The 27,356-nt window shown below is 63.7% G+C and overlaps 4 protein-coding genes across 5 annotated transcripts; 3 read left to right on the top strand and 1 right to left on the bottom strand.

Moving 5' to 3' along the window:
- Positions 1 to 662: 662 nt before the first annotated feature.
- Positions 663 to 9,198, top strand: VPS72 (vacuolar protein sorting 72 homolog). Its single transcript, XM_054001004.1, has 6 exons — positions 663 to 1,035; positions 2,671 to 2,822; positions 2,905 to 3,017; positions 5,466 to 5,645; positions 6,582 to 6,723; positions 7,400 to 9,198. The coding sequence occupies exons 1-6, from the start codon at positions 916 to 918 to the stop codon at positions 7,770 to 7,772; spliced, it is 1,080 nt and encodes a 359-aa protein (XP_053856979.1). The 5' UTR covers positions 663 to 915; the 3' UTR covers positions 7,773 to 9,198.
- A 183-nt stretch (positions 9,199 to 9,381) lies between these two features.
- TMOD4 (tropomodulin 4) lies at positions 9,382 to 17,644 on the top strand. 2 transcript variants are annotated; one of them, XM_054001000.1, is made up of 10 exons: positions 9,382 to 9,793; positions 10,672 to 10,806; positions 10,876 to 11,032; positions 12,519 to 12,641; positions 14,815 to 14,904; positions 15,398 to 15,528; positions 15,680 to 15,787; positions 15,918 to 16,061; positions 16,792 to 16,936; positions 17,444 to 17,644. In XM_054001000.1, the coding sequence occupies exons 2-10, from the start codon at positions 10,684 to 10,686 to the stop codon at positions 17,464 to 17,466; spliced, it is 1,044 nt and encodes a 347-aa protein (XP_053856975.1). In that variant the 5' UTR covers positions 9,382 to 9,793; positions 10,672 to 10,683; the 3' UTR covers positions 17,467 to 17,644. The 2 variants fall into 2 exon arrangements, with proteins under 2 accessions (XP_053856975.1, XP_053856976.1); XM_054001001.1 differs by lacking the exon at positions 9,382 to 9,793 and adding an exon at positions 10,006 to 10,069.
- Positions 17,531 to 24,220, bottom strand: SCNM1 (sodium channel modifier 1). Its single transcript, XM_054001002.1, has 8 exons — positions 24,078 to 24,220; positions 23,444 to 23,514; positions 22,694 to 22,782; positions 21,244 to 21,344; positions 20,470 to 20,552; positions 18,163 to 18,293; positions 17,944 to 18,079; positions 17,531 to 17,716 (listed from the first exon to the last, which is right to left on the bottom strand). Exons 1-8 carry the CDS (start codon positions 24,126 to 24,128, stop codon positions 17,617 to 17,619), a joined length of 762 nt encoding a protein of 253 aa, XP_053856977.1. The 5' UTR covers positions 24,129 to 24,220; the 3' UTR covers positions 17,531 to 17,616.
- Positions 24,221 to 24,370: 150 nt separating this feature from the next.
- LYSMD1 (LysM domain containing 1) lies at positions 24,371 to 26,835 on the top strand. The gene is made up of 3 exons (XM_054001003.1): positions 24,371 to 24,547; positions 24,774 to 25,072; positions 25,944 to 26,835. The coding sequence occupies exons 1-3, from the start codon at positions 24,452 to 24,454 to the stop codon at positions 26,071 to 26,073; spliced, it is 525 nt and encodes a 174-aa protein (XP_053856978.1). The 5' UTR covers positions 24,371 to 24,451; the 3' UTR covers positions 26,074 to 26,835.
- The last annotated feature ends 521 nt before the right edge of the window (positions 26,836 to 27,356 follow it).

The raw sequence follows: 27,356 nt of genomic DNA, 5'->3' as shown, positions 1-27,356 counted from the left end.
CTTGGAGCGCGCGCTGCGCCCCCGCCTCAGCCCGCCCCCGCCCGCCACGCCCGGCCACGCCCCCGCCCACACAGACCACGCCCGCTTCGGGATAAACCACGCCCCCTCCGCGCATCGGCATCGCCGTATGCGGACACGGACCACGCCCATCCGCGGTTCGGCCCCGCCTCTTTCCCACGCGGCTCCGCCCCCTCGCGGCCAAAACCACGCCTCTTCCCCCATCCGCCCCGCCCTCTCTGTGCTAAGCCGCGCCCCTCCCATGCAGCGCGCCACCAATCAGGCGTGGCCGCGCCCCGTTCTGGGCTAAGCCACGCCCTTTCCGCGCCCGGCCACGCCCCCCCCGGCGCGCCCCGCGGGGCGATGGGGGCAGCGGGGGGCCACGCGGGCGGGCCCGCACGGCGCATGCGCAGCTCGGGCATTCGCCCCCTCCCCGGGGAGTCACGTGACGGGCGGCGCTTGGGGCGGGAGTGACGTCACACTTAGAGCGTTGGTCATAATAAATGACGTCATTCGCGTGTGCCGCACCTACAGTGACGTCATGGGAGCACATGCGGCCTCATCTTGTGACATCAAAGAGCGCACACCCCACGTCCTGTGACGTCACACCACCGACTTACGCATCCATGCCTCTTCCCTATGACGTCACAGAGCCACGACCCTGCCCTGACACCCCGTGACGTCACGGGCTGTCCGCGCCCCCGTCCCGTGACGCCACAGCTCGCACACCCGCTCCCTGACGTCACGGAGCGCGCACGACTCCTCACAGCCACCCCGTGACGTCACCCGCCCGTGACGTCACCCGCAGTTCCCGCGTTCCCCGCGCGGGGTCGCCCCGCGCGCCCGCCCATCGATCGCTCGGCGCTCGCCGTCCCGGCGCGGGCCCGGCGGCGGCAGGCGGGCGAGCGGAGCGCCGAGATGAGCCTGGCGGAGGGCCGCGCCCCGCGGAGAACGGCCGGGAATCGCCTCCCGGGGCTGCTGCAGGCCCAGGACGAGGAGGACGAGTTCTACCAGACCACCTACGGCGGCTTCAACGAGGCGAGCGGCACCGGCGGCAGCGGGCCCGGGGCCACGAGCGGGGAGCGGGGCGGAGGCGCGGGGCACGGCGAGCGGCGCTGTCCGGGAGTGGGGGGAGTGCGGGAATGGGGGAGTGCGGGAATTGGGAATGAGGGAATGGGGGAATCGGGGTGTCCGGGAATGGGGAAATGGGGGAATGAGGGAGTGGGGAAATGGGGGGATGGGGGAATGGGGGAGTGGGAAAATGGGGGGAATCCGGGAATGGGGAATGGGGGAATGAGGGAATGGGGGAGTGGGGGAGTGGGGAATGGGGGAATGGGGAAATGGGGGTGTCCGGGAATGGGGGAATCGGGGTGTCTGGGAATCGGGGTGTCCGGGAATGGGGGAGTGGGGGAATCGGGGAATGAGGGAATGGGGGAATGGGGGTGTCCCGGGATTGGGGGAATGGGGGAATCGGGGTGTCCCGGGATTGGGGGAATCCGGGAATGGGGCAATGGGGCAATGGGGGTGTCCCCGGATTGGGGGTGTCCCGGGATTGGGGCAATGGGGGTGTCCCGGGATTGGGGGAGTCCCGGGATTGGGGGAATGGGGGAATCGGGGTGTCCTGGGATTGGGGGAATCCGGGAATGGGGCAATGGGGGAATGGGGGTGTCCCGGGATTGGGGGAGTCCCGGGATTGGGGGTGACCCGGGATTGGGGGTGTCCCGGGATTGGGGGTGTCCCGGGATTGGGGGAGTCCCGGGATTGGGGGTGTCCCCGGATTGGGGGTGTCCCGGGATTGGGGGTGTCCCGGGATGAGCGTCTGGGGGCTCCGTGGATCCCCGGGTGATCCATCCCCGCGGCACTCCGGGGTTGCTCCGTGGGGCCAATCCCGAGTCCCGCAGGAGCCCCGGGATAACGGCGACCGGGGCTCCCCGGGGGGACCCATCCCTGTGTCCCGGGGGGCTCGGGCACAGCGGGATACCCTGGGGACCCCTGGGTGGGATCCCACGGCTCCCGTCCCACATTCCCAACGTTCCCAATATTCCCTGGATGGGACCCCACAGTTCCCAGTCCCACATTCCCAAAGTTCCCAGCGTTCCCTGGGTGGGATCCCACGGCTCCCAGTCCCACATTCCCAATGTTCCCAATATCCCAAACATTCCCACATTCCCAATGTTCCTAATATCCCAAACATTCCCACATTCCCAATGTTCCCTGGGTGGGATCCCACGGTTCCCAGTCCCACATTCCCAAAGTTCCCAATATCCCAAACATTCCCACATTCCCAACATTTCCTGGGTGGGATCCCACAGCTCCCAATCCCACATTCCCAATGTTCCCAATATCCCCAATGTTCCCAATGTTCCCTGGGTGGGATCCCCCGGCTCCCAATCCAACATTTCCAATGTTCCCAACGTTCCCAACATTCCCTGGTTGGGATCCCACGGCTCCCAGTCCCACATTCCCAGCGTTCCCAACGTTCCCTGGGTGGGATCCCACGGCTCCCAATCCAACATTCCCAATGTTCCCAACATTCCCAACATTCCCTGGGTGGGATCCCACGGCTCCCAGTCCCACATTCCCAACGTTCCCAGCGTTCCCAACATTCCCTGGTTGGGACCCCACAGCTCCCAGTCCCCCATTCCCAACGTTCCCCCATTCCCAACGTTCCAGGAGTCCGGGGATGACGAGTACCGCGGGGAGCACTCGGACAGCGATGACGAGGTGGACTCGGACTTCGACATCGACGAGGGCGACGAGCCGGGCTCGGAGCAGGACGAGGCCGAGCCGCGGCGGCGCCGGCGCGTGCTCACCAAGGCCTACCGGGGTACCGAGCCCCCCCGGCCCTTCCTGGGGAAAATCCCGATCCCGTCGTTCCGGGGCTTCACCCCCGCGCTGTGTCCCGCAGGAGCCGCTCAAGAGCCTCCGCGCCAAGAAGGCGGAGGGGCCGCGGGGAGCGTCCCAGAAGAGCAGGGAGGTGAAATCCGTGCCCCTGGAGCTGCAGGAGGACGTGGGAGACAGTGAGTGTGGGGTGGGATGGGGTGGGAATGGGGTGGGAATGGGGTGGGGATGGGGTGGGAATGGGGTGGGAATGGGGTGGGGATGGGGTGGGAATGGGGTGGGAATGGGGTGGGGATGGGGTGGGGATGGGGTGGGGATGGGATGGGAACGGGGTGGGGATGGGGTGGGGATGGTGGGAATGGGGTGGGAATGGGGTGGGAATGGGTGGGAATGGGGTGGGGATGGTGGGGATGGGGTGGGAATGGGTGGGAAGGGGGTGGGAGCGGGGTCTTGGTTGGTGATCCGAGCTGGAAATGGGATCCCAGGGAGAGCTCCAGGGCCCGGAGCAGGATGCCAGGGGGGAGCTCCAGGGCCCGGAGCAGGATGCCAGGGCTCTCTGGGGCCGGGAGCAGGATGCCAGGGCTCTCTGGGGCCGGGAGCAGGATGCCAGGGCTCTCCAGGGCCGGGAGCAGGATGCCAGGGCTCTCCAGGGCCGGGAGCAGGATGCCAGGGCTCTCCGGGGCCTGGATCAGGATGCCAGGGCTCTCTGGGGCTGGGAGCAGGATGCCAGGGGAGAGCTCCAGGGCCGGGATCAGGATGCCAGGGCTCTCCAGGGCCCGGATCAGGATGCCAGGGGAGAGCTCCCCAGGGCCCGGATCAGCATGCCAGGGGTCTCTGGGGCCCGGATCAGGATGCCAGGGCTCTCCAGGGCCCAGAGCAGGATGCCAGGGCTCTCCAGGCCCGGATCAGGATGCCAGGGGAGAGCTCTGGGGCCCGGAGCAGGATGCCAGGGCTCCCCAGGGCCCGGATCAGGATGCCAGGGGAGAGCTCTCCAGGGCCGGGATCAGGATGCCAGGGCTCCCCAGGGCCCGGATCAGGATGCCAGGGCTCTCTGGGGCCCGGATCAGGATGCCAGGGCTCTCTGGGGCCCGGATCAGGATGCCAGGGCTCTCGGGGGCCCGGATCAGGATGCCAGGGCTCTCTGGGGCCCGGATCAGGATGCCAGGGCTCTCTGGGGCCCGGATCAGGATGCCAGGGCTCTCGGGGGCCCGGATCAGGATGCCAGGGCTCCCCAGGGCCCGGATCAGGATGCCAGGGCTCTCCAGGGCCCGGATCAGGATGCCAGGGCTCTCCAGGGCCCGGAGCAGGATGCCAGGGCTCTCCAGGCCGGGATCAGGATGCCAGGGCTCTCCGGGGCCCGGAGCAGGATGCCAGGGGAGAGCTCCAGGGCCGGGATCAGGATGCCAGGGGAGGGCTCTCCAGGCCCGGATCAGGATGCCAGGGCTCCCCAGGGCCCGGATCAGGATGCCAGGGGAGGGCTCCCCAGGGCCCGGAGCAGGATGCCAGAGCTCCCCAGGGCCCGGATCAGGATGCCAGGGGAGAGCTCCAGGGCCCGGAGCAGGATGCCAGGGCTCTCCAGGGCCGGGATCAGGATGCCAGGGCTCTCTGGGGCCCGGATCAGGATGCCAGGGCTCTCCAGGGCCGGGATCAGGATGCCAGGGCTCCCCAGGGCCCGGATCAGGATGCCAGGGCTCCCCAGGGCCCGGATCAGGATGCCAGGGCTCTCCAGGGCCCGGATCAGGATGCCAGGGCTCCCCAGGGCCCGGATCAGGATGCCAGGGCTCCCCAGGGCCCGGATCAGGATGCCAGGGCTCTCCAGGGCCCGGATCAGGATGCCAGGGCTCTCCAGGGCCGGGATCAGGATGCCAGGGCTCCCCAGGGCCCGGAGCAGGATGCCAGGGGAGAGCTCCAGGGCCCGGAGCAGGATGCCAGGGCTCTCCAGGGCCAGGAGCAGGATGCCAGGGGAGAGCTCCAGGGCCCGGAGCAGGATGCCAGGGGAGAGCTCCAGGGCCCGGAGCAGGATGCCAGGGCTCTCCAGGCCTGGATCAGGATGCCAGGGGAGAGCTCTCCAGGGCCGGGATCAGGATGCCAGGGCTCCCCAGGGCCTGGATCAGGATGCCAGGGCTCTCCAGGGCCCGGATCAGGATGCCAGGGCTCCCCAGGGCCCGGATCAGGATGCCAGGGCTCCCCAGGGCCCGGATCAGGATGCCAGGGCTCTCTGGGGCCCGGATCAGGATGCCAGGGCTCTCCAGGGCCTGGATCAGGATGCCAGGGCTCTCGGGGCCGGGATCAGGATGCCAGGGCTCCCCAGGGCCCGGATCAGGATGCCAGGGCTCCCCAGGGCCCGGATCAGGATGCCAGGGCTCTCCAGGGCCCGGATCAGGATGCCAGGGCTCCCCAGGGCCCGGATCAGGATGCCAGGGCTCTCCAGGGCCCGGATCAGGATGCCAGGGCTCCCCAGGGCCCGGATCAGGATGCCAGGGCTCTCGGGGCCGGGATCAGGATGCCAGGGCTCCCCAGGGCCCGGATCAGGATGCCAGGGCTCCCCAGGGCCCGGATCAGGATGCCAGGGCTCTCTGGGGCCCGGATCAGGATGCCAGGGCTCTCGGGGCCGGCGTGTCCCGCAGGCCGCAAGCACATGCGCCAGTCCACCACGGAGCACACGCGGCAGACGTTCCTGCGGCTGCAGGAGCGCCAGGTGCAGTCCAAGAGGAAGAAGGGAGGGACCAGCTACGAGCGGCCCCTGACCCAGGAGGAGCTGCTGGAGGAGGCCAAGATCACCGAGGAGATCAACCTGCGCTCCCTGGGTGAGAGAGCGGGATACTGGGAATGGGAATGGGATACTGGGAATGGGAGTGGGGTACTGGGAATGGGAATGGGGTAATGGGAATGGGATACTGGGAATGGGAGCGGGATACTGGGAATGGGAATGGGATACTGGGAATGGGATACTGGGAATGGGATACTGGGAATGGGATACTGGAGCTGGGACAGGGCCAAGATCACCGAGGAGATCAACCTGCATTCCCTGGGTGAGGGAGCGGGACTGGGAATGGGGTACTGGGAATGGGAGTGGGATACTGGGAACGTGATACTGGGAATGGGATACTGGGAATGGGAGCGGGATACTGGGAATGGGATACTGGGAATGGGAGTGAGATACTGGGAATGGGAATGGGATACTGGGAGTGGGACAGAGCCAAGATCACCGAGGAGATCAACCTGTGCTCCCTGGGTGAGGGGGCAGGACTGGGAATGGGGTACTGGGAATGGGAGCGGGATACTGGGAATGGGAATGGGAATGGGATACTGGGAATGGGAGTGGGATACTGGGAGTGGGATACTAGGAACGGGAGTGGGATACTGGGAATGGGATACTGGGAATGGGAGTGGGATACTGGGAATGGGAATGGGAGTGGGATACTGGGAATGGGAATGGGAGTAGGATACTGGAAATGGGAGTGAGATACTGGGAATGGGAATGGGAATGGGATACTGGGAATGGGAATGGGATACTGGGAACGGGAGTGGGATACTGGGAGTGGGAGTGGGACACTGGAAATGGGAGTGGGATACTGGGAATGGGATACTGGGGCAGCAGGAGTGGGACAGGGGCACTGGGAACGGCCCAGGGGTCCCAGCAGCGATCAGGGATCCCAGGATCAGAGCTGGCAGCCCTGTGAGGTGGCCGTGCCGGGCTGAGCCGTTCCCTGGCCCCGTTCCCGACCCTTTCCCGTCCCCAGAGAACTACGAGCGGCTGGAGGCGGACAAGAAGAAGCAGGTGCAGAAGAAGAGGAAGATCGTGGGCCCCGTGATCCGGTACTGGTCCCTGACCATGCCCCTGCTGCCCGAGCCCGGCCGCGACGACCCCGTGGACGTCGAGGGGTGAGTGGCACCAGAATCCCAAACCCCAGCTGGAGCTGGAGCTGCCCCAGAGGGGTTGGGCAGCGCCTCAGAGCTCCCAAATCCCAAAATTCCACTTTCGGTGGGTGGATTTGGGGGCTGAATCCCAACATGGAGACTTCCCTTTGCTCTGTCCCACCTTGGGGAGGGGAGGAGCACTTTGGAGCCCCAAACCCACTGAAAAAGCATTTTCTGAGCACCACCTTGGAACCCCCAAATCCCGCAGGAGAAACAGGTTCAGGTTGCAGGTCTGAGGCCCCAAATCCCATGGGAGTCACAGTTTTTGGGCACCACCACAAATCCCAAATCCCCCGTTGGAGCCGCAGCTTTTGAGGCTCCGAATCCCATGGGAATCGTGGCTTTTGGGCACCACCACAAATCCCAAATCCCCCATGACAGTCACAGCTTTTAAGGCCCCAAATCCCCTATGGAAGTCACAGTTTTTGGGCACCACCACAAATCCCAAATCCCCCATGGGAATCACAGCTTTTGAGGCCCCAAATCCCATGGGAATCGCAGTTTTTGGGCACCACCACAAATCCCAACTCCCCCGTTGGAGCCGCAGCTTTTGAGGCCCCGAATCCCTTTGGGATCAGAGCTTTTGGCCGCCCCGAGCCCCACGGGCTCCCCCCATCTTGGCCCCGCGGTGCCGTTGCAGGCTGGACCCCGAGGCGCAGCCCGCCGCCGCCGCGGCGCCGCCGTCGCCGGGGAAGTGCTCGCGCACCTTCATCTCCTTCAGCGACGACGCCACCTTCGAGCGCTGCTTTCCCCGGGCCAAGGCGCCGCGGCTGCCGGTGCGGGAGCTGTGCCCCGTGACCCACAAGCCGGCCCTGTACCGCGACCCCATCACCGACATCCCCTACTCCAACGCCCGCGCCTTCCGCATCATCCGCGAGGCCTACCGCAAGTACGTCACGGCCCACGGGCTGCCCAGCGCCGCCGCCGCCGCCGCCGCCGCGCCCGCCGAGAGCCCCGGGGCACGGCCCGGCAGGCAGAAGATCGTCATCAAGCAGAGCGTGCCCAGCGCCTGAGAGCCAGATTTGGGGTTTGGGATTTGGGGTATGGGAGAGTCGTTCCTAAAATGGCAGAAGATCGTCATCAAGCAGAGCGTGCCCAGCGCCTGAGAGCCAGATTTGGGATTTTGGGGTGTTGGGGTATGGGAGAGTTGTTCCTAAAATGGCAGAAGATCGTCATCAAGCAGAGCGTGCCCAGCGCCTGAGAGCCAGGATTTGGGATTTTGGGGTGTTGGGGTATGGGGCACGAGAGAGTCCTTTCCAAAGCAGCAGAAGATCGTCATCAAGCAGAGCGTGCCCAGCGCCTGAGAGCCAGATTTGGGGTTTGGGATTTGGGATTTGGGGTATGGGAGAGTCCCTCCCAAAATCATCATCAAGCGGAGCGTTCCCAGTGCCTGAGATTTGGGATTTGGGGCTATTGGGGTGTTGGCGTGTGGGAAACTCTGGACTCTGCATCCCTCTCAAAACAGCAGAAGATCGTCATCAAGCAGAGCGTGCCCAGCGCCTGAGAGCCAGGATTTGGGATTTTGGGGTGTTGGGGTGTGGGAGAATCCCTCCCAAAATCATCATCAAGCAGAGCATTCCCAGTTCCTGAGATCCAGGATTTGGGATTTTGGGATTTGGGGTATTGGGGTATGGGAGAGTCCCTCCCAAAATCATCATCAAGCGGAGCGTTCCCAGTTCCTGAGATCCAGGATTTGGGATTTTGGGGTGTTGGGGTTTTGGGGTGTGGGAGAGTCCCTCCCAAAATCATCATCAAGCGGAGCATTCCCAGTTCCTGAGATCCAGGGTTTGGGATTTGGGGTATTGGGGTATGGGAGAGTCGTTCCTAAAATGGCAGAAGATCGTCATCAAGCAGCGCCTGAGAGCCAGATTTGGGATTTTGGGGTATCGGGGTGTTGGGGTGTGGGAGAGTCCTTCCCAAAATCATCAAGCAGAGCATTCCCAGCGCCTGAGATCCCGGAGTTGGGGTTTGGGGTGTCGGGATATCGGGATTGACAGCGGTGATGGTTTTGTTGAGGGGCTCCCTTCCAGAGCAGCAGAAAATCTTCATCAGCGAAGTGTCGGCAGTGCCTGAAATCCTGGGATTTCGGGATACTGGGGTGCTGGGATTTGGGATTTAGGGATATGGGATCACCCGGAGTGGTGTTTTTTTGGGGTCACTGCTCACCAGGGGTGTTGGAGGAGGGAATAAAGTTGCCTTGGGGGTTGGTTTGTGTGGGGTGGTGGGAGATCCTACAAGAATACGGGGCAGGAGCCCCTTTTTCCAGGAGATCCTACAAAAGTTTGGGTGGGAGCCCCTTTCTTCAGGAGAACCTACAATAAATAAAGTGTTTTGCAGAACCCTTTCCTGGAATTCCTACAAAAAATACGCGGTGGGAGCCCTTTTCCCAAGAAATCCTACAATAAACAAGGTTCACGAACCTTGGTTATTTTCCATGAACCTGGTTATTTTCCATAAGATCCTACCACAATATGGGATTCCTTTCTCCAGAAAAGCCTAAAATAAAGTTTATGGGGTTCTCTTTTCCAGAAGACCCTACAAAATTCATTCCCAGCTCCCCCAAACCCCACTCGGGGGGGTCCAAACCCCCTTCACCCCCCGGATTTGGGGTTTGTGGGGCCAAACCCTCCTTGAGCTTTGTAGGGTTTGTGGGGTTTGGGAGGGATCCGTGTCCCCCTTTTCTCCCGGCCGTTCCTGGGGTCGGAGCTCTGTGGGATTTGCAGGACTGGGGGAGGATCCGCTCTCCCTTGTGCCCCTGGCGGTTTTTGGGGTCGGCGAGGCCCCGCGGGGCCGGGGCGGGGCCCCCCCCGTTCCCGATAAGGGCCGGGACACGGATCCGCCCCTCCCGGCCCCAATAAAGCGCTGATCTCATGCCCCGCGCGGCCCCACAGCTTTGGGACCGGCCCCGGCTCTTGGGATCGCCTTTGGGATCGGCCCCGGCGCTCCGGGACCGGCCCCGGCGTTTGGGATCGCCTTTGGGATCCGCTTTAGGATCCCCCCGCAGCTTTAGGAGCGGCCGCGGGATCGGCCCCAGGTACGGCCCCGCTGTCCCCGCGCTGTCCCCGCGGCGGGCGGCGGTGTCACCTCCCCCTCCCCCTCCCCCACAGCGATTTTGGGGTTTGGGGGTCCCGGAGCCGCTTCCCAAAGGAATTCCCACGCTCCGAGGGGGGTGGGGCGGGGCAGGTGCGTCCCCACCCCCGCCCTGGGGACACCGCGGAGCGCCGCTTGCGGGGCCGCGACATTTTGGGGACTCGCGGTTCGTCCCTCCTGTCACCCCCGGCGGGGCCGGAGCGGGATGTGACCCTGGCAGGTGACAAAGGCTGGCGGCGACTTTTGGGGACACTTCTGGGGTGCGCTCAAGCGCTGTCCCCGCAGAGGGCGGCACGGAGGGGTCCCCCCGTGTCCCACGGTGTCCCCACGGGTGTCCCCCCGCTGTCCCCACCGGTGCCACCCCGCTGTCCCCACGGGTGCCCCCACGGGTGTCCCCCCGCTGTCCCCACCGGTGCCACCCCGCTGTCCCCACGGGTGTCCCCCAGCTGGCCCCCCGCTGTCCCCACCGGTGCCACCCCGCTGTACCGACCGGTGCCACCCGGCTGTCCCCACGTGTATCCCCCCGCTGTCCCCACGGGTGTCCCCCTGCTGTCCCCCTGCTGTCACCACCAGTGGCACCCTGCTGTCCCCACGGGTGACTCTTCGCTGTCCCCACTGGTGCCACCCCGCTGTACCGACCGGTGCCACCCCGCTGTCCCCCCGCTGTCCCCACGGGTGTCCCCCTGCTGTCCCCACTGGTGCCACCCCGCTGTCCCCCCGCTGTCCCCACCGCTGTCCCCCCGCTGTCCCCCCGCTGTCCCCCCCGCTGTCCCCACGGGTGTCCCCCCGCTGTCCCCACCGCTGTCCCCCCGCTGTCCCCAGGTCCCCGCGGCCATGACGCCGTACCGGCAGGAGCTGGAGAAGTACCGCGACATCGACGAGGACAAGATCCTGCAGGAGCTGTCCCCGGAGGAGCTGGCCCAGCTGGACGCCGAGCTGGCCGAGATGGACCCCGAGGTGGGCGCGGGCCCGGGGGGCGCGCGGGTCCCCGCGGGCGGCAGGAGGTGACACGGGCGCTGTCCCCAGAACGTGCTGCTGCCCGCGGGGCTGCGCCAGCGCGACCAGACCCACAAGAGCCCCACGGGGCCCCTGGACCGGGACGCGCTCCTGCAGCACCTGGAGCGGCAGGCGCTGGAGGCCGAGGAGCGCCAGGACCTCGTGCCCTTCACCGGCGAGAAAAAAGGTCTGGGGACAGCGGGGACGGCGTGGGGACAGCGTGGGGACAGCGTGGGGATGGGCTGGGGACAGTGTGGGGACGCCGAGGGGAGCGGGCCCCCAGGCTCGGGTATATTTAGCTCGGCCTCGCCAGCGGCTCGGGTGTCCCGGGCGAGCTGGGCCCCCGCCAGCCCCGGGCACGGCCACCAGCCCTGGCAGTGTCACCCCCCGAGGGACAGCAGTGCCAGCCCCGGGCACGGCCACCAGCCCTGGCAGTGTCACCCCCCGAGGGACAGCAGTGCCAGCCCCGGGCACGGCCACCAGCCCTGGCAGTGTCACCCCCCAGGGACAGCAGTGCCAGCCCCGGGATGGTCACAACCCAGGGACAGCAGTGCCAGCCTCAGTGAGGCCACCTGAAGCTGTTTGTCCCCGTGTCCCCTGTCCCCAGGGAAGCTGTTTGTCCCTGTGCCCGGTGTCCCCATGTGCCCGAGCTCCCTGTGACCTGTCCCCTGTCCCCATGGCCGGTGTCCCCATGTGCCCGAGCTCCCTGTGACCCATCCCTGTCCCCATGGCCGGTGTCCCCATGTCCCCCCCGAGCTCCCTGTGACCCGTCCCTGACCCCAGGGAAGCCGGTGTCCCCATGTCCCCAAGCTCCCTGTGTGTCCCCGAGCTCCCTGTGACCCATCCCTGTCCTCAGGGAAGCTGGTATCCCCATGTCCCCGAGCTCCCTGTGACCCGTCCCTGTCCCCATGTCCCCGAGCTCCCTGTGACCCGTCCCTGTCCCCATGTCCCCGAGCTCCCTGTGACCTGTCCCCGTCCCCATGGCCAGTGTCCCCATGTGCCCGAGCTCCCTGTGACCTGTCCCCGTCCCCATGGCCAGTGTCCCCATGTGCCCGAGCTCCCTGTGACCCGTCCCTGTCCCCTTGTCCCCGAGCTCCCTGTGACCCGTCCCTGTCCCCATGTCCCCGAGCTCCCTGTGACCTGTCCCCTGTCCCCATGGCCGGTGTCCCCATGTCCCCGAGCTCCCTGTGACCCGTCCCTGTCCCCATGTCCCCGAGCTCCCTGTGACCCGTCCCTGTCCCCATGTCCCCAAGCTCCCTGTGACCTGTCCCCTGTCCCCATGTGCCCGAGCTCCCTGTGACCTGTCCCCGTCCCCATGGCCAGTGTCCCCATGTGCCCGAGCTCCCTGTGACCCGTCCCTGTCCCCTTGTCCCCGAGCTCCCTGTGACCCGTCCCTGTCCCCATGTCCCCGAGCTCCCTGTGACCTGTCCCCTGTCCCCATGGCCGGTGTCCCCATGTCCCCGAGCTCCCTGTGACCCGTCCCTGTCCCCATGTCCCCGAGCTCCCTGTGACCCGTCCCTGTCCCCATGTCCCCAAGCTCCCTGTGACCTGTCCCCTGTCCCCATGTCCCCGAGCTCCCTGTGACCCGTCCCTGTCCCCATGTCCCCAAGCTCCCTGTGACCCGTCCCTGTCCCCATGTCCCCGAGCTCCCTGTGACCCGTCCCTGTCCCCAGGGAAGCCGTTTGTCCCCAAGGCGGCGGGGCCGGCGCTGCCACGGGAGGAGCAGGTGACGCTGGAGCCGGAGCTGGAGGAGGCGCTGGCCAACGCCACCGAGGCCGAGATGTGCGACATCGCCGGTGGGTGGGGACGGCGGGAACGGCGGGAGCGGGATGGGATCGGGATCGGGATCGGGATCGGGATGGGGATGGGATCGGGATGGGGATCGGGATTGGGATGGGATCAGGATGGGGATGGGGATGGGGATGGGGATGGGGATGGGATCGGGATGGGGATGGGAATGGGATCAGGATTGGGATCGGGAATGGGAATGGCATTGGGATGGGAATGGGATCGGGAATGGGATCGGGATGGGGATGGGATCGGGATGGGGATGGGGATGGGATTGGGATCGGGATTGGGATGGGATCAGGAATGGGAATGGGATTGGGATGGGAATGGGATCGGGATCGGGATGGGAATGGGATCAGGATTGGGAATGGAATCGGGATGGGGATGGGATCAGGATAGGGATGGGATCAGGATCGGGATCAGGATTGGGATGGGATTTGGGATCGGGATCGGGATCGGGATCGGGATCGGGATTGGGATGGGATTGGGATGGGGATGGGATCGGGATTGGGATCGGGATTGGGATGGGATCGGGATTGGGATCGGGAATGGGATTGGGATGGGATCGGGAATGGGATTGGGAATGGGATGGGAATGGGGACATGGATGGGGTTAGAATAGGAGTGGGATTTGTAAAGGATGGGATGGGATTTCCATGGGATCAGGATGGGGTTGGGATGGGATTCCCATGGGATTCCCATGGGATGGGGTTGAATTGGGATTCCCATGGGATTTCCATGGGATGGGGTTGGGATGGGATTCCCATGGGATCGGGATGGGGTTGAATTGGGATTTCCATGGGATTCCCATGGGATTGGGATGGGGTTGGGATGGGATTTCCATGGGATGGGGTTGGGATGGGATTCCCATGGGATTCCCATGGGATGGGGTTGGGATGGGATTCCCATGGGATTCCCATGGGATGGGGTTGGGATGGGATTCCCATGGGATTGGGATGGGGTTGAATTGGGATTTCCATGGGATTCCCATGGGATCGGGATGGGGTTGGGATGGGATTCCCATGGGATTCCCATGGGATGGGAACGAGGCCGGACTCTGCGCAGGCCGGGATCCCCGCGGGGCCGGGAGCGGCAGCAGGAAGGGCCTCGGCCGAGGGTAACGCTGTCCCCAAGGGGCTGCGCGTGTCACACGGTGTCACACGTCACCCAGGGGGGACACCGAGCACGAGGCCAGCATGGCACACCTGTCCTCGTGTCACTGTCACACACCCGAGTGTCACACACATCCCTGTCACCCCTGACCCTGGGTCACACACCCGAGTGTCACACACCTGAGTGTCACACACACCTGAGTGTCACACACATTGTCCCACAGTGTCACACACCCGAGTGTCACACACCCGAGTGTCACACACACCCGTCACACACATTGTCCCACAGTGTCACACACCCGAGTGTCACACACATCCCTGTCACCCCTGACCCTGGGTCACACACCCGAGTGTCACACACCCGAGTGTCACACACCTGAGTGTCACACACGTTGTCCCACAGTGTCACACACACACACGAGTGTCACACACTGAGTGTCACACACCTGAGTGTCACACACATTGTCCCACAGTGTCACACACACACCTGAGTATCACACAAATTGTCCTACAGTGTCACACACATTGTCCCACAGTGTCACACACACATGAGTGTCACACATCCGAGTGTCACACACACATGAGTGTCACACACTGAGTGTCACACAATTTGTCCCAGTGTCACACACATTGTCCCACAGTGTCACACACCCGAGTGTCACACACATTGTCCCACAGTGTCACACACATTATCCCACAGTGTCACACACACACACGAATGTCACACACTGAGTGTCACACACATTGTCCCACAGTGTCACACACATTGTCCCACAGTGTCACACACACACGAGTGTCACACACATTGTCCCACAATGTCACACACCCGAGTGTCACACACATTGTCCCACAGTGTCACACACATTGTCCCACAGTGTCACACACACACGAGTGTCACACACATTGTCCCACAGTGTCACACTCGTGTCCCCCCTCACCCTCTGTGTCCCCTCAGTTAAAGCAGCTCCCAGTGCCACCTCCCTGAGGGGACAGCGGGGTCCTGTGTCCCCTGTGTCCCCCTGTCACCCCGACGTGCCCGGTGTCACCCGGATGTCCCCGTGTCCCCGCAGCCATCCTGGGCATGTACACGCTGATGAGTAACAAGCAGTACTACGATGCCATCTGCAGCGGGAACATCTGCAACACCGAGGGCATCAACAGTGAGTGACAAAGGGACATGGACAGGGACAGGGATCCACAGTGAGTGACAAAGGGACACGGACAGGGACAGGGACAGGGACAGGGGATCCACAGTGAGTGACAAAGGGACACGGACAGGGACAGGGACAGGGATCCACAGTGAGTGACAAAGGGACACAGATGGGGACAGGGACAGGGATCCACAGTGAGTGACAAAGGGACACGGACGGGGACAGGGACAGGGAATCCACAGTGAGTGACAAAGGGACACGGACATGGACAGGGACAGGGACAGGGGATCCACAGTGAGTGACAAAGGGACATGGACAGGGGGACAAGCACCTCCATGGGTGGTTGGGGACCAAACTCGTGTATCCCTGTGTCCCTGAGCACTGTCCCCATGTCCCCACACTGTCCCCACGCTGTCCCCACGCTGTCCCCATGTCCCCACGCTGTCCCCACGCTGTCCCCATGTCCCCACGCTGTCCCCACGCTGTCCCCACGCTGTCCCAGGCGTGGTGCAGCCGGACCGGTACCGGCCAGTGCCGGATGAGCCCCCGAACCCCACGGACGTGGCCGAGACGCTGCGGCGGCTGCAGGACAATGACCCCGCGCTGCAGGACGTCAACCTCAACAACATCAAGGTGACACCGCTGCCACCGTCCCCAGCGGTCCCCAGCGGTCCCCAGGGCGGCCGGTGCACCCCCGAAGTTGCCGGGCCCTGTCCCCAGTAGGTCCCCAAGGTGCTGGCCCCAGCCGGCCCCTGGGTGACGCCGTGTCCCCAACTGTCCCCAGGACATCCCCGTGGCCACGCTCGAGGCCATCTGCGAGGCCATCAAGACCAACACCCACGTGCGCAGCCTCAGCCTGGTGGCCACGCGCAGCAACGACCTGGTGGCCAACGTGAGTCCCCCGGTGTCCCCCGATGTCCCCGCACGGGTCCACCCATCCCTGGGACACCAAGGGCGGTGTCCCCACGGTGCCGCCGTGGTGCCACCGCGGTGTGCCCACGGTGCCGCCGCGGTGTCCCCAGGCGGTGGCCGAGATGCTGGAGCAGAACCAGAGCCTGCAGAGCCTCAACCTCGAGTCCAACTTCATCACCAGCGCAGGCATGCTGCGGCTGCTGGCGGCCATCGGCCACTGCCGGACACTGAGCGAGATCCGCGTGGACAACCAGGTGACAGCAGGGACAGCGGGGACAGGGACAGTGGGGACAGCAAGGACAGGGACAGCGGGGACAGCGGGGACAGCGGGGACAGGGACAGCGGGGACGAGGGACAGTGGGGACAGCAGGGACAGCGGGGACAGCAGGGGAGGTGACAGTGATCTGACTGTCTCCAATCCCGCAGCGCCAGTGCCTGGGGGACACGGTGGAGACGGGGGTGTGACACTGACACTGAGCATGTCCCCCGTGTCCCCGCAGTGTCAGGGACACCAGTGCCAGGGTGTGACACTGACACTGAGCATGTCCCCCGTGTCCCCGCAGTGCCAGGGTGTGACACTGACACTGAGCATGTCCCCCGTGTCCCCGCAGTGCCAGGGTGTGACACTGACACTGAGCATGTCCCCCGTGTCCCCGCAGTGCCAGGGTGTGACACTGAGCATGTCCCCCGTGTCCCCGCAGTGCCAGGCTGTGACACTGAGCATGTCCCCCGTGTCCCCGCAGTGCCAGGGTGTGACACTGACACTGAGCATGTCCCCCGTGTCCCCGCAGTGCCAGGCTGTGACACTGACACTGAGCATGTCCCCCGTGTCCCCGCAGTGCCAGGGTGTGACACTGACACTGAGCATGTCCCCCGTGTCCCCGCAGTGCCAGGGTGTGACACTGACACTGAGCATGTCCCCCATGTCCCCGCAGTGCCAGGCTGTGACACTGACACTGAGCATGTCCCCCCGTGTCCCCGCAGTGCCAGCGCCTGGGGGACACGGTGGAGATGGCCATGGCAGCCACCCTGGAGCAGTGCCCGTCCCTGCTGCGCTTCGGCTACACCTTCACCCAGCAGGGCCCGCGGGCGCGCGCCGCCGCCGCCCTCACCCGCAACAGCGAGCTCCGTGAGTGTCCCCAGCGTCCCCAGATGTCCCCAGATGTCCCAAGGGCCACCCCGGGGTCACTGCCAGGGGGTTCCACCAGGGAAGGCTCATCCAGAGCTGTCCCCAGCTCAGAACGAGCCCCTGAGTGTCCCCAGCGGTCCCCAGGTGTCCCCTGGTGTCCCCAGGTGTCCCTAGGTGCCCCCAGTGGTCCCCAGGTGTCCCCAGATGTCCCCAGGGCTACCCCGGGGTCACTGCCAGAGGGTTCCACCAGGGAAGGGTCCCCCAGAGCTGTCCCCAGCTCAGAATGAGCTCCTGAGTGTCCCCAGGGGTCCCCAGTGGTCCCCAGATGTCCCCAGGTGCCCCCTGGTGTCCCCAGGGCCACCCCGGGGTCACTGCCAGGGGGTTCCACCAGGGAGGGCTCCCCCAGAGCTGTCCCCAGCTCAGAACGAGCCCCTGAGTGTCCCCAGGGGTCCCCTCGGGGCCGGACTTTGGGGTCCCACCCCTGACCCCCCTTTTCTCTCCCCTCAGGTCGCCAACAGAAGAAATCCTAAAAATTCCCCCGTGCCCGCCCCGAGCTCAGGAACCACTGGGAATAAAGTGGAAAAATGGTGGGAAAATGATCCCAAAAAATTCCTGCTTTATTCCCGGGGCTCTGGGGACACTTGGGGACGTTTGGGGACAGCTGGGGACACTTGGGGACGTCAGGCCGGTGGCAGCGGTGGCGGCTCCTCCTCGTCGGAGTCGAACTCGGCGTTCCCGTCCTTCACCCAGTTCCCAGCGGGATCCTGGAGCCAGCCCCGGCTGGGATGCAGGAAAGGGGGTTGGGGGATTTTCTGGGATTTCTGGGAATTTTTTTGGACGTTTTTGGTAGGTTTTGGGGATTTTTTTGGTGTGTTCTGAGGCTTTGTTTTGGATTCTTGGGGATTTTTTTGGGGGGAATTCTTTTGGGATGTTTTGGGGGATTTCTGTGGGGAGTTTTTGGGGGATACTTTTGGGATTTTCCCCAGAATTCCCAGATCCCAACCCACCTGCGCAGGTGCAGGTGGTGCCGCAGGATCCGCAGCCGCTCCGGGCTCGGCCCTTCGGAACACCGGGAATTTCCTTCCGGCCCTTCGGAACACCGGGAATTTCCTTTCCTTCCCCGTTTCCTGTCCTTGGGAACGCCTGCGAGAGCAAGGGAGGGGCTGCTGGGAATTCCGGGAATGAGGAATTCCCGGGAAAACCCCCTGGAATGGGCGGGGTCTCACCCTCTGTGTGTGCGGGGCCGGGGGTTTCGGAATTCCCGAAATTCCCGGGGTTCTGGGACGGCTCTGGCGGCCTCTGGGAATTTTTTGGGATAATCCCGGGGATCCCGGCCCGGGAGCTGCTGCCCTTTGTCCTGGGAGGGGGAAGGGAGAGAGGGTGAATCCCAAAACATTCCTGAAATTTTGGGGTTTTCCCCCAGTTCTCCTCATCCCACCCATCCCTGTGCCAGGAATTCCAGAGCTTTTCCCATCCTTCCCAAGCCCCTTCCTGGGAATGCCTGGTGTTCCTGTGTCCCTTTTCTGGGTTTTTTCTGGCATCCCTGAGTTCCTTTCCCATCTTTCCCCATTTTCCCCATCTTTGCTCATTTTTTCCCTGTTGCCCCCATTTCCCCTGATTTCCCCTGTTTTTTGCCCCATTTCCCCCCCATTTCCCCCATTTTCCTCCATTTCCCCGTTTTCCCCATTTCCCCCCATTTCCCCATTTCCCTGTTTCTCCCATTTCCCCATTTTCCCATTTCCCCCATTTTCCCCCATTCCCCATTTCCCCATTTCTCCCATTTCCCCATTTTCCCCCATTTCCCCATTTCCCTGTTTCTCCCATTTCCCCAATTTCCCCATTTTCCCGTTTCCCCCCATTTCCACGTTTCCCCCATTTCCCCATTTTCCCATTTCCCCTATTTCCCCATGTCCCCATTTTCCCCCGTTTCCCCCCATTTCCCCCCATTTCCCCCATATTTCCCCATATTTCCCCCATATTTCCCCCATATTTCCCCATTTCTCCCATTTCCCCGTTTCCCCCATATTTCCCCATTTCCCCCCATATTTCCCCATATTTCACCATTTCCCCCCATATTTCCCTATTTTCCCCCATATTTCCCCATTTCCCCGTTTCCCCCCATTTCCCCATTTCCCCCATATTTCCCCATTTCCCCCCATATTTCCCCATATTTCCCCCATTTTCCCCCCATATTTCCCCATTTCCCGATTTCCCCCCATATTTCCCCCATATTTCCCCCATATTTCCCCCATATTTCCCCATTTCCCGATTTCCCCCCATATTTCCCCCATATTTCCCCCATATTTCCCCCATATTTCCCCGTTTCTCCCATTTCCCCGTTTCCCCCATATTTCCCCCATTTCCCCCATATTTCCCCGTTTCCCCCATATTCCCCCCATATTTCCCCATATTTCCCCCATATTCCCCCCATATTTCCCCCATATTTCCCCCATTTCCCCCATATTCCCCCCATATTTCCCCATATTTCCCCCATATTTCCTCATATTTCCCCATATTTCCCCATATTTCCCCCATATTCCCCCCATATTTCCCCATATTTCCCCCATATTCCCCCCATATTTCCCCATATTTCCCCCATATTTCCCCCATATTTCCCCATTTCCCCCATATTTCCCCCATTTCCCCCATATTTCCCCATATTTCCCCCCATATTTCCCCCATTTCCCCCATATTTCCCCCATATTTCCCCATATTTCCCCCATATTTCCCCCATTTTCCCCCATATTTCCGCCATATTTCCCCCATATTTCCCCATATTTCCCCCATATTTCCCCCATATTTCCCCATTTCCCCCATATTTCCCCATTTCCCCCATATTTCCCCATATTTCCCCATATTTCCCCATATTTCCCCCATATTTCCCCATATTTCCCCATATTTCCCCCATATTTCCCCATATTTCCTCATATTTCCCCATATTTCCCCATATTTCCCCCATATTTCCCCATATTTCCCCCATATTTCCCCCATATTTCCTCATATTTCCCCATATTTCCCCCATATTTCCCCCATATTTCCCCCATATTTCCCCCATATTTCCCCATATTTCCCCCATATTTCCCCCATATTTCCCCATATTTCCCCATATTTCCCCCATATTTCCCCCATATTTCCCCCATATTTCCGCCATATTTCCCCCATATTTCCCCGTTTCCCCCATATTCCCCCCATATTTCCCCATATTTCCCCATTTCCCCCATATTTCCCCATATTTCCCCATTTCTCCCATTTCCCCCATATTTCCCCCATTTCCCCCATATTTCCCCATATTTCCCCCATATTTCCCCATATTTCCCCCATATTTCCCCATATTTCCCCATATTTCCCCGTTTCTCCCATTTCCCCCATATTTCCCCCATATTTCCCCATATTTCCCCCATATTTCCCCCATATTTCCCCATATTTCCCCATATTTCCCCGTTTCTCCCATTTCCCCCATATTTCCCCCATATTTCCCCATATTTCCCCATATTTCCCCATATTTCCCCATATTTCCCCTGGCTGTCCCTCACGCTCTCCGGCAGCAGCCGCTGTACGGGGCCGATGTCAGCAGCGCGCTCCGGGCCAGCCGGCGCGTCCGGGCCAGCAGCGGCGCCTGGGGATGGCCACGCCCACGTCAGGCCACGCCCGCATGAGGCCACACCCACACAGATCACATCCCGCCATGCCACGCCCACTTAGGACATGTCCAGAGGCCACACCCCAATGGAAACCACACCCACACAGAACCACACCCGCACAGGCCACGCCCACACTGTCATCCCCATACAGACCACACCCACTTGGGACAACACACACATAGACCACACCCCCATATAGGCCACACCCACTTGAGACAACACCCATATAGGCCACACCCACTTGAGACAACACCCATCTAGGCCACACCCTCATATAGGCCACACCCTCACATAGGCCACACCCACTCGGGGGAGACACCATGTGGGCGTGACCACACCTGTAGATGCCACACCCACACGGAACCACACCCACACAGGCCATGCCCACACTGTCATCCCCATACAGACCACACCCACTTGGGACAACACCCACATAGACCACACCCCTATATAGGCCACACCCACTCAAGATAACACCCATATAGGCCACACCCCCATACAGGACACACCCCACATAGGCCACACCCACTTGAGATGACACCCATATAGGCCACACCCACATATAGGCCACACCCACCTAGAGACACCATGTGGGCGTGACCACACCTGTAGATGCCACACCCACATGGAACCACACCCTCAGAGACCACGCCCATTTGGACCCACACCCACCTGCACAGCCACGCCCGGGGCCTCCTGCGGGGTCACCTGGGGGCCCTGCGGGGTCACCTGGGGCCAGCGGTGCCGCCCGAAGGAACGGCGCAGGTCTGGAACGGACAGGGACACGTGAGGGACAGGGGGACAGGGACAGGGACAGGGACAGGGGGACAGGGACAGAGGGACAGGGACAGGGACAGGGGACACGTGAGAGACAGGGGGACAGGGACAGGGACAGGGACGGGGGGACAGGGACAGGGACACGTGAGGGACAGGGGGACAGGGACACGTGAGGGACAGAGGGACAGGGACAGGGACAGGGGGACAGGGACAGAGGGACAGGGACAGAGGGACAGGGACACGTGAGGGACGGGGACAGAGGGACAGGGACAGGGGGACAGGGACAGAGGGACAGGGACAGAGGGACAGGGACAGAGGGACAGGGACACGTGAGGGACAGGGGGACAGAGGGACAGGGACAGGGGGACAGGGACAGAGGGACAGGGACAGAGGGACAGGGACACGTGAGGGACAGGGGGACAGAGGGACAGGGACAGGGGGACAGGGACAGGGGGACAGGGACAGAGGGACAGGGACACGTGAGGGACAGGGGGACAGAGGGACAGGGACAAGGACAGGGACACGTGAGGGACAGGGGGACAGAGGGACAGGGACAAGGACAGGGACACGTGAGGGACAGGGGGACAGAGGGACAAGGACAGGGACAGGGGGACAGGGACAGAGGGACAGGGACAGGGGACACGTGAGAGACAGGGGGACAGAGGGACAGGGACAGGGACAGAGGGACAGGGACAGGGATGGGGACGGGGACACGTGAGGGACAGGGACAGGGACAGGGGGACAGGGACACGTGAGGGACAGGGGGACAGGGGGACAGAGGGACAGGGACAGGGACGGGGACAGAGGGACAGGGAGAGGGACAGAGGGACAGGGACGGGGACAGGGATGGGGACAGGGAGAGGGACAGAGGGACAGGGATGGGGACAGGGAGGGACAGGGACAGGGACAGAGGGACAGGGACACGTGAGGGACAGAGGGACAGGGACAGGGATGGGGACAGGGACAGAGGGACAGGGACAGGGACACGTGAGGGGACAGGGACAGGGGACAGGGACAGGGACAGGGGGACAAGGACAGAAGGACAGGGATGGGACAGGGATGGGACATGTGAGGGACAGCAGGGACAGGGATGGGACAGGGATGGGACAGGGGTGAGGGGACATGAAATATGGGACAGAGGACAGAGAACAGAGACAGTGGAGGTGACAGCAGAGGTCTTGGCACAGGTGACAGCAGAGGTGACAGCAGAGGTGACAGCAGAGGTGACGGCACAGGTGACGGCACAGGTGACACGGGGACAGCACAGGTGATGGCACAGGTGACAGTAGAGGTGACGGCACAGGTGATGGCACAGGTGACACGGGACACGCCCACTCACTGTCCAGGTGCTTCCTGCCCGCCCGGTGCAGCAGCAGCGTCTGCAGAGTGTCACACACGGGCCGCTGGGGACACAGCGAGCACGCCAGCCTGGGGACAGCGGGGACACTGAGGGACACCCCGGGGACACCCCGGGACAGCAGGGGACAGCGGGGACACTGAGGGACACCCCGGGGACACCCCGGGACAGCAGGGGACAGCGGGGACACTGAGGGACACCCCGGGGACAGCAGGGGACAGCGGGGACACTGAGGGACATCCCGGGGACACCCCGGGACAGCAGGGGACAGCGGGGACACTGAGGGACACCCCGGGACAGCAGGGGACAGCAGGGGACAGCGGGGACACTGAGGGACACCCCGGGGACACCCCGGGACAGCAGGGGACAGCGGGGACACTGAGGGACATCCCGGGGACACCCCGGGACAGCAGGGGACAGCGGGGACACTGAGGGACACCCCGGGACAGCAGGGGACAGCAGGGGACAGCGGGGACACTGAGGGACACCCCGGGGACACCCCGGGACAGCAGGGGACAGCAGGGGACAGCGGGGACACTGAGGGACACCCCGGGGACACCCCGGGACAGCAGGGGACAGCGGGGACACTGAGGGACACCCCGGGACAGCAGGGGACAGCAGGGGACAGCGGGGACACTGAGGGACACCCCGGGGACACCCCGGGACAGCAGGGGACAGCGGGGACACTGAGGGACACCCCGGGGACAGCAGGGGACAGCAGGGGACCCTCACCTGCCGTCGCGCAGCAGCAGCGCCTCGTCCTCGGGGATGGCGCTGGCCAGCAGCTCGGCCACGCGGCGCCTCTGGGGACAGGGGGCCACCCACGGTCACCCCCTGTCCCCAAACTGTCCCCACATTGTCCCCAAACCGTCCTCAAACTGTCCCCAAACCGTCCCCCCGTGGCAAAGCCACCCTGGGGACAGCCCTGGGACGGGCTGAGGGGACAAAGTGGGGCCGGGGAAGGACCTGGGGGACCTCGAGGGGACTGAGGGGACACAAAGGGACCGAGGGAAGGGTTGGGGGTCCCGGGGGGGTTCAGGAAAGGGTTGGGGACACCCCGGGGACACTGAGGGGACACAAAGGGACCGAGGGAAGGGTTGGGGGTCCCGGGGGGGTTCAGGAAAGGGTTGGGGACACCCCGGGGACACTGAGGGGACACAAAGGGACCGAGGGAAGGGTTGGGGGACCTCGAGGGGACAAAGGCGGACCCAGGGAAGGCCTCAGGGGGACCCAGGGAAGGCCTCAGGGGACCCGCGGGGTTCAGGCCGCGGCCCGGGGGCGGCCGGGGCTGGGCTTGGCCGTGCCGGGGGTCCCCGGGGGGTGCCCGGAGAGGGGTCCCGGGGGTCCCGGGGGTCGCCGGCCCCACCTGCAGCGCCCCGAGCGGCCCCGGGTCGCTCTCGTCGCGCTTAAAGGACATGGCGGGCCTCGCTAGGCCGCGGTCGCCATGGCAACCGCCACCGCCGCTTCCGGGTAGCGCTTCCCAGCGGACAGTCGGCGGGGCGAACCACCAATCAGCGAGCGCTCAGCGCGGCCCCCGCGGTGCGATGGGAGTTGTAGTTCAAGCGCGGGAAGCCTCCGTGGAGATAGCGGCGGAGATGACCCGGGCGGAACTACAACTCCCAGAAGGGGCCGCGAGGCCGCGCCGGTTCGGCGGGGCCCGGGCCGAGCGCTCCCCGTGAGCGGCGGGGCCGGGCCGGGACCCCCGGGGGGGACCCCCGGGCCGGGACCCCCGGGCGGGCCATGGCGGGGAGCGGCGGAGCCGGGGCGGCCCCGCGGGAGCACCGCCTGCAGCCCGGGGACACCCTGCCGGGGCTGGCGCTGCGCTACGGGGTGACGGTGAGCGGCCCCGGGGGACACCGGGGGGGCACCGGGGGCAGGGAAGGCCGTGGGGGTTTCCAGGGGTCATCTCGGGCCCGTGCTGGCCCGGTTCGCTTCGGCTGCCCGGTTCGTGTCCTTATCCCTGTCCCTATACTGGTCCCATTCCATCCCCGTCCCCGTCCCTGTCCTGTCCCCATCCCGGTGCCGGTGCCGGTGCCGGTCCCATCCCGGTCCCACCCCGCAGATGGAGCAGATCCAGCGCGCCAACCGCCTCTACTCCTCGGACACGATCTTCCTGAGAGCCACGCTGCTCATCCCGGGACACCGGGACACCCCCGGGGACACGGCCGGGGACACCCCCGGGGACATTCCCGGGGACATTCCCGGTGACATTCCCGGGGACACCCCCGGGGACACCCCCGGGGACCGGCCCGGCCCCTCCCGCCGCGACCTCTCGGCCTCGGATTTCCTGCGGCGCTTGGACGCCGAGATCGGGCGCTCCAAGGAGGCGGCGGCGCAGCGGCTGCAGGGCCGGAGCGCCAGGTGCGAACTGGGGCCAAATCCGGGAAAAATCTGCGGCAAAATCGGGCAAAAAGCGGAGGGGAAATTGCGATAAAACTGGGGGGGAAGTGGGGTGAAACCCAGAGGAAATGGGGGGAAATTTTGGGGGGAAATTGGGGTGAAACTGGGGAAAATTTGGGGGGAAAATCAGGAGGAAATTGGGTGAAACTGGGAGGAAATTGGGGAAATTTTGGGGAAAAATTGGGGTGAAACTGTGAGGAAATTGGGGAAAATTTGGGGAAAAATTGGGGTGAAACTGGGAGAAAATTGGGGGAAAATATGGGGGAAAACTGGGGAGAAACTGGGAGGAAATCGGGGAAAAATTTGGGGAAAAAACTGGGGAGAAACTGGGAGGAAATCGGGGAAAAATATGGGGGAAAATTGGGGTGAAACTGGGAGGAAATTGGGGAAAATTTGGGGGAAAATTGGAGTGAAACTGGGAGGAAATTGGGGAAAAAACTGGGAGAAAATTGGGGAAAAATATGGGGGAAAATTGGGGAAAAATATGGGGGAAAATTGGGGTGAAGCTGGGAGGAAATCGGCGGAAAATTGGGATAAAATTGGGGTGAAGCTGGGAGGAAATCGGCAGAAAATTGGGATAAAATTGGGGTGAAGCTGGGAGGAAATCGGGCAAAATTTGGGGGAAAATTGGGATGAAACTGGGAGGAAATCGGGGAAAATCTGGGGGAAAATTGGGATGAAACTGGGAGGAAATCGGGGAAAATGTGGGGAAAAACTGGGGGGAAGCAGGGGAGAAGCGGAGAAGATGGGGCGGGATGGAGCCAAGGCCGGGATCGCAGGCGGGGGACGGGCGGTGGCAGCGCCACCCCGGTGTCACCGGCTGTCCCCGCAGCCCCGCGCCCGCCGCGGGTGGCCCCGGCCCCGCGTCCCCTCGGGGGGCTCGGCTCGGAGCCCGGCCCCTCACCAGGACCCCGCGGGCGGCCACGCTCCGCGACGCCGAGGATGAGATCTTCACCTTGTGACAGCGGGGACAGCGGGGACAGCAGGACATTGGGGACAGCAGGACATTGGGGACAGCAGGACATTGGGGACACTGCAGTGGGACACTGGGGACAGCAGGACGAGATCTTCACCTTGTGACAGCGGGGACAGCGGGACATTGGGGACAGCAGGACATTGGGGACACTGCAATGGGACACTGGGGACAGCAGGACATTGGGGACAGCAGGACATTGGGGACACTGCAATGGGACATTGGGGACAGCAGGACGAGATCTTCACCTTGTGACAGCGGGGACAGCGGGGACACTGCAGTGGGACACTGGGGACAGCAGGACATTGGGGACAGCAGGACGAGATCTTCACCTTGTGACAGCGGGGGACAGCGGGGACATTGGGGACACCCAGGACATTGGGGACATTGCAATGGGACACTGGGGACACCCAGGACACTGGGGACACCAGGACAAGATCTTCACCTTGTGACAGAGGGGACAGAGAGAACCTGAAACCTGACCCTGGGGACACCCCGGATGTGACACTGATGTCACCAGGGATGTGACCCAGGAGGTGCCACCGGGAGGTGCCACCAGAGGTGACCTCGGAGGTGCCACCAGAAGTGCCACCGCTCCTCACAGCCGTGAGCCCCGAGGGGACATGGGGACTTCGGGGAGGTGTCCTGGTGTCCCCTCCCTGTCCCAACTGGGAGCCACTGGGGACAGGGACAGGGACGGGGACGGTGCCACCTCCCCCTGCCAGCTTGTAAATAAACCAGAGCATTGTCACCCGGCTGGGCTGTGACACCCCTGGGGACAGGGTCACACACACCCTGGGGACAGTGTGACACCCTGGGGACAGGGTCACACCCTGGGGACAGGGTCACACACCCTGGGGACAGTGTGACACCCCTGGGGACAGGGTCACACCCTGGGGACAGGGTCACACACCCTGGGGACACTGTGACACCCCTGGGGACAGGGTCACACCCTGGGGACACTGTGACACCCCTGGGGACAGGGTCACACACCTTGGGGACACTGTGACACCCCTGGGGACACTGTGACACCCTGGGGACAGTGTGACACCCCTGGGGACAGGGTCACACACTCTGGGGACACTGTGACACCCTGGGGACACTGTGACACCCCTGGGGACAGTGTGACACCCTGGGGACACTGTGACACCCCTGGGGACAGGGTCACACCCTGGGGACAGTGTGACACCCCAGGACAGGGTCACACACCCTGGGGACACTGTGACACCCCTGGGGACACTGTGACACCCTGGGGACAGTGTGACACCCCTG

This window comes from Vidua macroura, chromosome 29 (assembly GCF_024509145.1).
Source record: "Vidua macroura isolate BioBank_ID:100142 chromosome 29, ASM2450914v1, whole genome shotgun sequence".
Taxonomy (NCBI): Eukaryota; Metazoa; Chordata; class Aves; order Passeriformes; family Viduidae; genus Vidua; species Vidua macroura.
This window is presented reverse-complemented; position numbering and strand designations above follow the sequence as displayed.

What these genes read in the sequence shown, in the direction of transcription:
- VPS72 (XM_054001004.1), top strand. Translation starts at nt 916, where the DNA reads ATGAGCCTGGCGGAGGGCCGCGCCCCGCGGAGAACGGCCGGGAATCGC. An exon ending in GATCAACCTGCGCTCCCTGG is followed by an intron (nt 5,646 to 6,581) that starts GTGAGAGAGCGG and finishes TCCCGTCCCCAG; the next exon opens with AGAACTACGAGCGGCTGGAG. An exon ending in GACCCCGTGGACGTCGAGGG is followed by an intron (nt 6,724 to 7,399) that starts GTGAGTGGCACC and finishes GTGCCGTTGCAG; the next exon opens with GCTGGACCCCGAGGCGCAGC.
- TMOD4 (XM_054001000.1), top strand. Translation starts at nt 10,684, where the DNA reads ATGACGCCGTACCGGCAGGAGCTGGAGAAGTACCGCGACATCGACGAG. An exon ending in CGAGATGTGCGACATCGCCG is followed by an intron (nt 12,642 to 14,814) that starts GTGGGTGGGGAC and finishes GTGTCCCCGCAG; the next exon opens with CCATCCTGGGCATGTACACG. An exon ending in GCAACGACCTGGTGGCCAAC is followed by an intron (nt 15,788 to 15,917) that starts GTGAGTCCCCCG and finishes CGGTGTCCCCAG; the next exon opens with GCGGTGGCCGAGATGCTGGA.
- SCNM1 (XM_054001002.1), bottom strand. Translation starts at nt 24,128, where the DNA reads ATGTCCTTTAAGCGCGACGAGAGCGACCCGGGGCCGCTCGGGGCGCTG. An exon ending in CGGCCCCGCACACACAGAGG is followed by an intron (nt 18,080 to 18,162) that starts GTGAGACCCCGC and finishes TTGCTCTCGCAG; the next exon opens with GCGTTCCCAAGGACAGGAAA. An exon ending in CACCACCTGCACCTGCGCAG is followed by an intron (nt 17,717 to 17,943) that starts GTGGGTTGGGAT and finishes CCTGCATCCCAG; the next exon opens with CCGGGGCTGGCTCCAGGATC.
- LYSMD1 (XM_054001003.1), top strand. Translation starts at nt 24,452, where the DNA reads ATGGCGGGGAGCGGCGGAGCCGGGGCGGCCCCGCGGGAGCACCGCCTG. An exon ending in CGCTGCGCTACGGGGTGACG is followed by an intron (nt 24,548 to 24,773) that starts GTGAGCGGCCCC and finishes CCCACCCCGCAG; the next exon opens with ATGGAGCAGATCCAGCGCGC. An exon ending in CTGCAGGGCCGGAGCGCCAG is followed by an intron (nt 25,073 to 25,943) that starts GTGCGAACTGGG and finishes CTGTCCCCGCAG; the next exon opens with CCCCGCGCCCGCCGCGGGTG.